Below are 12400 nucleotides of genomic sequence, written 5' to 3'. Positions count from 1 at the left end.
ATATATATATATATACACATACATAAATATATGCATATATGTGCAAAATATTTACACATGTAGAATAAACAGATTTAAAAATATATTTCTTTAAATGCATATCACTTTTCTATCTATACCTTTCTCAGTTCTATTTACTTAGTGTTAGCCTTTTTCAGCTGTTTCAGCTATTATATATATATATATATATATATATATATATGCTATTATAAAATGATTGTATGCTGTACTTAATAGTTGAAACTGTTTCTTTAATATCCTATGAAAGATATGCAAGTTTTTAAAATCTTATAACCTATGCATACTTAACTTCCCACCAATCCACAAACCTACTTGTAGTTAGACAAATATCATGCAATTATATGTTAGGAGTCTGTGATTAATGTTTGTGTTAAGGTTGGTAATTTGCATAATTACTGTTCTCGCATAGTGTTTTCATTTTCCTTGATATTAATAAGCATCTTACATTAACCATATACATACTTTTATACTCTTACTACTGCTTCAAGTTCTACTCTGTCTCCCTGCTACTAAATCTTTCTTAGTGGTTGGACACAGCAGGGTATCTGCCATTTCAATTAAAATTCATCCTTTTTGTCCTTTCTGCCTTTCAACTCAGATTTAGATTTCTGTACTGTGTTCAGGTTTTACATCCTTCTGATAGTCATCTGATTATGTGTGTGTGTGTATATGTGGTTATGTATATTTGTGGTGTGTGTAATTGGGTATGAATATGTATGGTATATGTGAGTATGTGAGTGTACATGTGTGGTATATGTGTGTGTGGTGTGTATGTAAGTGTTTGGCTTGTGTGTGTGTGTGTGTGTGTGATGTGGTGTATGTATGTGTAATATGTGTATATTGTGTGTGAATGTATGTATGTGCATGTATATATGGCGTGTGTGTATATGTGGTATATGTTTATTTGTATATATGTGTGTATCTTTGCGCACGCGCATGTGTGTGTGTGTGTGGTGTGTGTCTGTGTATTTGCTGTGTATATATGTGTGTTTGGTGTGTGTATATGTGTGATGTATGTATATGTATAGATGTGTATGTATGTTTGTAAGTGTGGTGCAAAAATCTTTTGTATGTGTTTGTCTTAGTTAGGGTTTTACTGCTGTGAACAGACACCATGACCAAGGTAAGTCTTATAAAAAACAACATTTAATTGGGGCTGGCTTACAGGTTCAGAGATTCAGTCCATTATCAGCAAGATGGGAGCATGGCAGTATCCAGGCAGGCATGGCGCAGGAGGAGCCGAGAGTTCTATGTCTTCATCCAAAGGCTGCTAGTGGAAGACTGACTTCCAGGTAACTAGGGTGAGGATCTTATACCCACACCCACAGTGACACACCCATTCCAACCAGGTCACACCTATTGCAACAAGGCCACACCTTCAGATGGTGCCACTCCCTGGTCCAAGGATATACAAACCATCACAGTGTTTATATATTTTTGTGTGTGTGGTATGTGTGTATGTGTGTGTGGCATGCTTTGATTCTACTTTTGTGAAAGTTTCCTCTATTTTACCTAACTTTTCATACTGCTTGATATTATATAGTATCTATGTCTTTAGTCTTTTATTCCTGGAAGTATCATTTTATACATGATTAATGTGGTAAAAAAAAAAAAAAAAAAAAAAAAAAAAAAAAAAACCTATCCTGATTGAAGATCCTGGGTGAGGAAATCAGGAGGGGGGGGGTGTCACTGATGTTCCTAAAAGCTAAAGTCCATACTTCTTTTCTTCTCTTCTTCTTTTTTTCATTTTTGTTCTTAGCTATCCTGCACTTTCTAAAGTCTGTCGTGCCTAAAATTCCTTTAAGTTAGAAGTTATTTATTTTCTGCCTTCTGTTGTTCTCCCACTTTGTCTCTTGTTCTCCTGTGTTTGAGTTTTCACACTCATTTCCCAGCTTCTTAGATGATGCTCTCAGCACTTGTCTTTTGTTGATTTATTGTCTGTTAACTTTGGCTTCCTGTGTCCCAATGCCATTGCTCTTCTTTATTCAGTTCAATTAATGGTTTCAGTGAGACTTAAAGAGGGTATACAGATGGCTGCTCAAGTTCACTTGGTTGAACTTGCCAGGACCTTCTGCCTTCATTAAACAGCTAGGGAAGCCAGATCTCACATGAAACACCACAGATGCTCCATTTGCACACTGAACAAGATTTGTTTTCTTGTGCAGTTTTTTTTTTCCCCTAACAAAGAAATGGAAGGTTTGGGGCATTTGAAGATTTCAAAGTCCTGTGAGATATCCAAAATCAACTCACAAAAATTATTTTTTGTTTGATCATTTGATCCAGGATACAGGAATGACTGTTAACCAAAAGGACTTCTGTCTTATTTGAATTCATACTGAAAGATAAAGGATGCATTTCTGAATCATTCCATAACCTTTTCTCTAAATGTTAGAAGAAATATAACCTATCTATAAGAGATAAGACCATTTACAAAAGAGATAAATTCAACTTCTTCCTCTATTTTTCAAACAAAATATTCTAGCATTTACAGGAACACTGTCTTGATAATTATACTGAAATTGTGTTTTAAACAATGTTGATACTTTTAGCATGATGTATTTCAACTGGAGATATTTTTTTCAGTCTTAAAATCATATCTCCCTAATAAGATTATTGGATGAATCATCAGAGTGGAAAGACCTCATGGTTTTAAGCTTCCAAGATATTATATTGTTATCAAAAAGTTCTTCCTTACAAAAAATGACTCCAGTTTATTAATGTAGGTATATGACATGAGAGATTAGCTCTTATTTTTTGATTCACATTTTTAACTTTCAACATTTAGGAAGGAGAGAGGGTCCCACGCATGTCATGTGCACATTTGGAAGTCAAACCACAGGAAAATGATAGCTTTTCTCTTAGAATTGGGTCCTAGGAAACAAATTTATGTATTCAGCCATTGTAGAATGTGCCTCGACATACAAAGCCATCTTGCTAGCCCCCAAACATAGTTCTTTATGTTGATAATTTCCAACTCCAATAAAATTTATATGTAAACAAATACACATATCGTAGTGCATGTATTTCACACTCAAAAGTGCACACACACAGAGGCACACCAACTCCCATGAAATTCATATGTAAATAAACATACATAATCATGGTGGATATATTTAATACTCACATGACACACTCAGATGCACACACAGAGATACACATATACATACAGATTTATAAACACATACAATATTTCAGTTCTGTTAAATGAAATAATCTGTACACTCCAATTTTGCAAAAATTGATGTTTCCATTGTACCTAGTGCTATTTTTTAAAAATTAATTAATTAATTAATTAATTAATTTGCACATGTGAGTATACACACATGTAAATAGACAGCTATAGTGCATGAGTGAAGGAAAGCTTGCTTGCAGTAGTTTGTTATCTCTTTCCACATTGGGGATTGAACTCAGGCTCCTAGGGTTGACATCAAGCATCCTTCCCTTTTGAACCATCTCCCCATCTCCCCTCCGCTGGTGCTTCTTCATCTTTTTTTTTTTTAATATAACCTCTACCACAAAACGCTATATATACAACTTAACACTTTTATCAGGAAAACATGTTATAATTGACAAAGGTACATTTTTGGTCTTCTGGTTATTGTACTCAGGAATTTTCATATGGCAGGCAAGCCCTATCCCATGGAACCACATTAGCAGCAGCAAAAATACAAACTTTAAATTAGCAGGGAAGAATTTAAGTTGTTAAATGTATACTGTGTGATGGATTTATTGAAAATCACCACGAGTCCACAATCCAGAGAAGTTGGGGATGACAGGAATACATTAATGGAATCTGTCACATATTATATGTACTTGTTTTTTGAGTAATCTATAGCTCATTGCTTAAACTTCAAATAACATAAATTTACTGAGGGTAAAATTTATTACTGCATAAACTGTACCACTTGTTTTTATAGTCAGTCATTTTAATCAATTATGAGTTTTCTTCCAAAGTTCTTACATAGATCTACACACATAGTCACATTTTGCATAAAATGGGGATAATTTTAAGAAAGGCATCCTGGATTGACCATTGTGTAAATACTATGGAATGCATTTTAATAAACCTATTAATATATGGCACATCTTATTGAAATCTAGTGTATATAATACGGGTACTGTACTTTTATATAGTGCTGAAGACAGATAACCCCATAATTACCCCATAATAAGTGATTAGTGTATTGTGTGATAATCTGACAATGGTTATATACAGAATCACAATCATACCTCTCACTAATTTGCTTTTAATTATTTAATAATTATGTTTGTGCATATGTGTGTGCATGTTGGTGAGTAGGTGTGTACTTGTGAGCATAGTTGTGTGGAGGCCAAAGTCTTAGTTGTTTGTTCTTCCTAAGGCCTCAGCTTCCATTCTCCCTTACTTTACTTCCTTTCCTTTCTTTTTCGTCTTTTGGCCTACAACTCACAAAGTAGGCTCGGCCTTGGACCAGTCTGCTGGTACAAGCACCTCCCTAGCACACATGCACACACACACATACACACACACATACACACACATATAGATAGATATGTATTATATATATCACTGATAGATACTTATGTAATTGCATAATTTATATCCCTTTCCTCTATCCAAAGTCTCCCATATATACTTTCAGTTTGCTCTCTTTCAAATTTATAGTCTTTTGAAAATTATATTCATATATGGGAGTCTACTCCATGCCCTGAAAGCATATACATTTTATGTACATAACTATACTTATACATATAGAATTATTTTAAATGAAACTAAGCAGAAAATGTTTCCATTTAAACTTAAATATGTCTTGTAGGCTGCTGTTATTCAAAATGGTCATGACTAGTTTAAATAAAATATTTAATAATATAAATCTATGGGTTCAACCATAGTCTTTAAAATTATATATATGAATGTTTGCCTGCATGCATATTTGTACATCACATGTGTGTCTAGTGCTCATGAAGGCTGGATGAAGTCACTGGATGTACTGAAAAGGGAGTTACAGATGACTGTGAGCCACCATGTTGCTGATAAGAATAAACCTGGGTCATCTGGAAGAGCATCCAACTCTCTTAATTGCTGAACTATATCTCCGACTATTTACTTGTGTCCTTATTGATAATCATATACACTGCTTTGTTGCTGTTGTCACAAGATGTACCTTGTGTGCAAATTTAATGCACACACACTATGTATGTAGTTTCTATTCCTAGAATTAAATTACAAAGTTGAGTTACATATGAATATTATCACATCTAAACAAAACATCTTGCCAACATATGTCCCCTAAGTTAACTCTAAATATCATCAACATTATTAATTTCTGTTTGTTATGAAAACAAGATCCTGATAGACGTTAAGAATCATTATTGACCAGTTAAAGTGTATTTTCTGTATATGTCACATTTGTTATTTATATTATCTTTCTGCATCATTTATAACTTTAGCTCATTTGTCAATAGAATTTAATAAACTCGGATAAGAAGGAAAAAAACTATTGTATTTACTTTTTTTTTTTTGTTTGCTGTTTAGTTTACATTCTTGAAATTTCATTGTTGTAGAGGAATTTTAATTAATCTTTTGGCTGCTCTGGGAAGGGATCAGATCTAATCCTTCTAGATCTATGTCATCTGCCTTGAATACAGACATGCCTTTAATCTCAGGAGACAGAGGTGAGCATATCTCTGAGTTCAAGGCCAGCCTGGTATAGAGCAACTTTTAGGTAAAGAGAAGCTTAGTTCCATGCATGATGGTACATGGCCTTTAATTCCAGCACCCAGAAGACAGAGGCATGAAGATCCCTGAGCTCCAGTCAATCAGCTTGGTTGAGTCAGTGCATTGAGAGGCTGTCTAGAGGAATGCAGTTAGCAGTGCAGTTCCTGGAGTTCGAGGCAGTTTTTAACAGGATAGTTTTACAGAGACAGGTACAGAGAGAACAAGCTAGACACAGGTAAAGACAGAATGAGTTGGAGAATGAGGAGTCAGATGATTATAACATATGTCCAGAATTAGCTTGAGGCCAAGCAGAGCAATTAAATCAGAAGCAGAGAGAAGCTAGTTTCAATCAGGAAGCTTGGAGAGAGGTTTGGGCCAAAACAACTGGTTTGAACCAGCCAGCCAGAGTTCAGAAAAAAACTATAAAGGCTGAACTTCTTCAGCATTAAGCCTCTGAAACAAAAATATCAGCAAAATAAAAGATATATTTACACGTCCCCTTTTTACTATTTCTTTCTGCTAGAAAAATTCCTTAAAAGACTCTAAGAATAAATTTACTTCTAATAAATTCCAACAGCTTCTTTCATCCATGGAGACTTTCATTTCCTTTTCATTTTTGAAGTACGTTGTGTTTTTTCAATGCTAAAGTTATAATTCTTTGCTGACCTTTTACATTTCTTATTTAAGCCAAACAAACATTTAATTTGCTTATTGAAAAATTTTAGCATGGTTAAATTTCATCTAATATTTAGGGTCCTGCTATATTGATCTTTGGTATTAATTTTCTTTTTCTTCTTCTATGTGACTTTTCTGGTCTTTTATATGACAAATGAATTTTGAATAATTTATAGGCATAGTTATATTATATTGTTGTACTTGTGATCTCATTTTAACTTTCTGTTTTACCTGGACGTCTGTGACACTGCTCTATAAGAAAAACAGGGAAGGTTGCTGCTTGATTCCTTCCGATGGCAAGTAGAAGTCAAGATTTTCTCGCCAGTATTCCATTGGCCTGTGAGTAAATACGCTTATTTACCCCCACTGACACCATGGATAGAGTAGCCTTATTAATAAACAGTGCTTTGCCTACCTTGAATGTCAATTAAACTCATCTGATACTATGTAAACAGAGGAAGGCTTTGTCTTTAAAAGAGGAAAGGTAGTTCTATATTGGTATCTTTAATAATGCTTTAGTCTTGAAAGGTGATCACAGGCTGGGGCACTGGAAGTTGACCTGATTCTTTTTTTCTAACAGTGGCTCAACTTACAAAATAGGATAACTCATTGTGGCCCATTAAGATTGGAAGTCAAGGCTCACTTCCTGAGCCTCTTGGATTTAAGCTGGCCTGAGGCAGTGTCACATTTTGGTGTTCTTATTGTTGTTCACTAGGTTGCTGTACTGTTGAAATTGGTTTAAAGTTTTTTTTTCTCTTGCTAGGATACTGCTTTCCCAGCTAGACTAGCTAGAGAAAATAAGTTTTGGGTGGGACTTATTTAGTCAGCACCTATTGGTTGACAGCTTCTTCATCTCCAAGTCAGAGATATACAAGTATAAAAACTAAGTCAGGAATCATAAATATTGCATGGTTCTTAGGCTTCAGAGACCATGATGAACAAATCTGATTCTTCCATCTCTGAGTGTATCTTTTATTTTGTAATATGCATTGTGTCCAGTGCTTTTATTTGTATTTAGGTAGAATGGAAAAATATTTTTTTCTGATACAACTTCCTAGTGGTTAAATTCTTGCTTTTTGATTATTTGTTTTGACAATTTCCCAAAACATTTTAGAACTGTTTTGTCCAAAAAGGGCTCACCATGAAGCTATTCTTCTATATAGGAAGTGTCTTAGAGAAAAGTCATAGGACTTTCTTTACAGACACACAGGTATTCAGAAAGCTGAAGAAATTGCCAGTTAATGGTAGACACTTTTAAGACACAAAAATAATGTATTAAAAATGTATAGGCACATGAAACAGGAAAATATGAATAATCATCAGAGTACAATAGGATAAAGTTATGAGAAGCAAATACAGAACAAAGTGCTTTTGGAAAATATCTTGGCAGACAAGTTTTCAAAATAACCATGACAATAAGATTATTTTCTTTACTTATTCTACCACTTGGTAAAAATAGAAACACCTTTAACATGGTAAAGATAAGATGAAAATCAAAGGCCTCTATTGTTTATGAAAAAAATAATTAACAAGAACAAGTACAAACCAAGAAAGAGAATTAATGTTATGCCTAAAGCCTAAATATGTCTAATTTTATATTTAAAAACATGCTACTATTGTTACAAATATATCAACAACAGCATGTTAGTTTCAGCACAACATTTTCTCATGAGAGAGATGGCATGAATTCTGTCCTTGACATTTTGTTTATTACATCTAAAAAATAACTGTAGAATACTTTTGAACAATAATTCATATATTTTTGAAAACATTTCAAATGTTAAGCTAAGTGTATTCCTGTAAATAGCTTTCTTTTCCCTATTTCCTGAACCTGTACCTATTTGATATCTAATGACCTACCAAAGTTGAATAAATTCTAGAGCCTTGATATGTGACCCAGATATCTTTCAAATGCTATTGTGAATGCTGCCAATTTGTTTATTTTAGTATCATTATGGAGTTGTGTTAAGATACACTTTTGGAATTCACATTGTCACTGTATTAGATACTTAAGACTCTTGTTGTTTAGATAAATTTGGAATGTCATACTCAAGGGGAACAATGATAACTTACCCCAAAATTTCAAAACTACACCAACAGTTATAAAGAAAGCAAACAAAAACCAATCACACAATATCTCATTTTACTAAAATTGACGATTTAAGTCTATGCTTACCTTATTGAATAAAGGACATTTCCATTTTTGAAAATTCTTAGCAGCTTGTTATCCGTGGTGACTTCGTGGAAGTTAGCCCCCTTCTCATTAGCAAAGAACAAGTCAGGTTTCCAAATGGAATCCAACATAGATGGGTCAAGGTCTAATGAATCGTCAGGATATTCACTGTATGCAAGACGAGGATCATTCCACTTCTGACGAAGAAAAATGTTTACTCTGTAATCCTGAGAGAGAGACAGAGGGAAGGGGAAGAGAAGGAGGGAGGGGGAGAGAGATGAGAGAGAGAGAGAGAGAGAGAGAGAGAGAGAGAGAGAGAGAGAGAAGAGATAGAGGAGAGAAGAAAGAAGAAGAAATTAGAAGAAGAAATACTTTGAACATACCCTGACTGGTCCAGAGTTCTACAGAAAAGCACAAATTATACAAAATTACAGAAAAATAATAGGTAAATGCAGGTAATGGCCAATCAATCACAGGGATAATTTCTGTTTTTGTTTTGTTTTTTTTTTTAAGCTTGAATTCTCAGTTTGTCTTGGTAATAGTTATGGGTTAGTAATTCTGCTCTTAAATTTATAATGGAAATATTTTTCTTATTATGATAGAAAATTACACATTTTGACACCAAGTACATCTACCTGAAAATCTGTTTTATGAACAGTTCAAAAAAGGTTGTTGTGGCACCCATATGAGACATATGGCACTACACATATAATAAAGGGATTTTCTCCTAATTTTTACTTAAAACCAGTCAAGAGCTTGTGTTTTTTTTTACAATAATATATATTCAAAGATTGACTGTCCATTCTATTTCTTTTTGGTTTACAAAACCGCTATCATTTTCTTCTTATGTTTTACCCCCAAACTATAATCAAAGCATTCATCCCATGCTTGATTTAGGAATATTTTCTCAAAGCATATAACTTTGTGTCTTGCAAGTTTTTCTTCACACTAGATATTGTACCAAAATTTATTCTAGCTCTTAACCGATTCATACAAAGCTTCCTTTCTGACAGTTTCCAATAACTGTCCTTTCCATCTCACAGCTTACCAGAAAATCATGCAAAGCCATGGATTTACCAGTAATCCCTTCAAACCACAATGCTTCTTGTAAAATTAGCCTCTAAATTAATACATCTCTATTCACCTCAATCCTGAAGTCATATGTACATGATTTAGTTATCATTTGTAATGGTACCTCACTTCCCAGTATCAAATGCAAAATTAGTCCATTTAGCTGGATATAACAAATACTTCCAAATAAGGTGCTTAACTCAGAGGAATATATTCTAACTTTAATCCAAAACATTTATTTTCCAAAATTTATGCCACAGCTGTATACTATATACACCAGAGGCTACCATAACGTGAGCTCATTATGGCAGTTACGGTAGCTTAAAAATATCTTTTTCTCTTTCTCTCTCTCTCTATCTCTCTATCTCTCTCTCTCTCTATCTCTCTCAATAGTTTGATTTATAAATAGATGCTATTGGAAAAGAACTGGTTAACAAGAAAATCTTATGTTCACTTTAAAAAGTGAGTTTGCACAGTATTCTTGTAAATAAAAATGTTGTTCTTATAAGACATGGATAGGAAACAGTGTAGGTTTTTTACAAAATATGTTTTCAAAACAATCTGTAGAAGTTCATTAAATTTATATAATTTCTCTACGATTTTATGCTTGGTATTTAAATCATTAACTTTATCAAAAAATTGTTTTTTTGTTTTTTTGTTTTTTGTTTTTTGTTTTTTTTTTGGTTTTTCTAGACAGGGTTTCTCTGTGTAGCCCTGGCTGTCCTGGCNGAGAGAGAGAGAGAGAGAGAGAGAGAGAGAGAGAGAGAGAGAGAGAGAAGTTTTAAGAAGTATAATATGCCAATTTCTGTCATTATAGCTTAACCAATTATAATATGAGGCACTATGGAGTATGTAAGTGATAGAAAACTTACAGATGCAGGAATGTTTTGCTGTTTTGCCTGTCTTTTATGAGTCACAGGCCTTCCAAGAAGAGACCATACAGAATGACATTTTATCACACTTTTTTTTTTCTTTTCAAATGTTTTCTTTCCTGGTTTGTTATAGTAAAATATTAGATACTGGTTACACATTTGAAGCCAAATGTTTGCTCCATTACATTTATTTTTAGAGCCATATCTTTTAGATAGCTAAGAAGGTTAAAAATGATATTTTTGAAAGTTTTCTATACAAAATAGCCATATATTTTTTAATAATTGTAATACACAATTTTAATTTTACTTTGTAAGACAAGGTCTCTCTAGTCTATCTTGGTAGGAACGCATCAAACTCGTTATGTAGACCAGGCTGGAACAGAACTCAGAGTTTCTGTCTCTGCATCATGAGAGCTGAAATTAAATGGGTATGTACCCACACCTGGCATGATACACTTATTTAATATTTAATGTTTTGAATATTAAACTTTTCTCAATATGAAAAATCCACTACGATACTCTATTGAGGAAAATCAAAGATGATTTGTGAGGACTAAAAGGATAATAATGGCGAATACCAGCAACTATTTAAGTTGATTTTGATAGTGACATTTTCCCAGTATACATTTTAAAGATTATTTTAAAGAAGAGTCAATGTTTTCAATGTAAGTTTAGCTGTGTCTGTGCATGCATGTTTATGTGCATGTGTGCCTGTATGTGTGTGTGTGTGTGGGGGGGGTGTTGTGCATACAAGGTTTATAAAATATTATGCAACATTTCTTTTTGTTTTTGCCTCTTTAAGCCAGAGCCTCAGGCTGGCATCTCACTTGCTATGCAGTGCAGGATGATGTGGAGCTGCAAGTCCTATGTCGCCACCTCCCATGTGAAAGAATTACAGATATACAGGACCATGCCATATCATGTGAACCTTTTCATTATTGTTTCCTTCTTACATTTTTGCAAAGGTTAAATCTATAGACCTCATTAAGTGTGATTTAAGTATAAGTTTGAAGAAAATTTCAGTCATCCAGAAAATGTTGGTGATATACAGAAAATATAAAACTTGTCCATTTTCTAATTTCTTTAATATCCAATATGGCAAGCAAGCTATAAAAAAGGGCGTACAAACTCTCAGACATTTTCTATTAGGCAAATCAAATCCAGCCTTTGCTTTGAATACTGAAAACATAATATCCCTCTGGTCAGGATTTGGCGCTAATACTAACTGCCTCAAACATCAACTAAACTTACATACCAGACGTCCCCCTCTGTCTGCTAGATGTTCCATGCATCTTCCTCTGTCTCTTCTTGTGGTTGTACTTTACCATCTCAAAAAAGAATATGAGCACTACTAAATGTCTTGCATCTATCAATATAAATTCTTTAAAAATTTTACAAAATTCCTTGAACATATTAACTCTATTTCCCAGCTCTACAAGATCCATTCTCCCTCTCTTCACATCAAACTTTATGTTCTCTTTTTAATATTATTTTTAAACATGGAAACTGTTTTGTTTAATTTTATTTTTCCTAACCAAGGATAGGAGCAGACTCTGCTACCTGTAGCTTTTACAGTACATGCTTTATTTTTTTAAATTTAAATAACTTATGCACCTATATTGAATGAATACAAATGTGTGTGTGTGTGTGTTCTTATATACATAGAGGCCAGGAGAGTGTATCAGGTGTCATTAACTGTCACTTTCCATCTTTTTCATTTGAGAACCAATGTGGAGGAAAATACCTCAGTCGTTTTATTAAACTCATAAATTCCAATTTGTGCTGTCCATATGTTCTTGGGTGTATGGTCTTCCCCTGACATGTTTCCACTTATCATGAGCTGCTGACACTCTTAAAGACCCCTCCTAGCCACTATCAGTTGTAGGTACC

General features: G+C 33.7%; 1 protein-coding gene across 3 annotated transcripts in view; it reads right to left on the bottom strand.

Annotated features, from left to right (window-relative positions):
- Glra3 (glycine receptor alpha 3) overlaps positions 1-12400 on the bottom strand; it is a 179514-nt gene that overhangs the window by 75617 nt on the left and 91497 nt on the right. For all 3 annotated transcript variants that reach the window (XM_021169808.2, XM_029480241.1, XM_029480242.1), the window contains one exon: positions 8571-8794. In XM_021169808.2, coding sequence (XP_021025467.1) covers positions 8571-8794 — 224 coding nt within the window. The remainder of the gene's footprint in view (positions 1-8570; positions 8795-12400) is intronic.

The sequence above is a fragment of the Mus caroli genome, chromosome 8 (genome assembly GCF_900094665.2).
Source record: "Mus caroli chromosome 8, CAROLI_EIJ_v1.1, whole genome shotgun sequence".
NCBI classification, from domain to species: Eukaryota; Metazoa; Chordata; class Mammalia; order Rodentia; family Muridae; genus Mus; species Mus caroli.
This window is presented reverse-complemented; position numbering and strand designations above follow the sequence as displayed.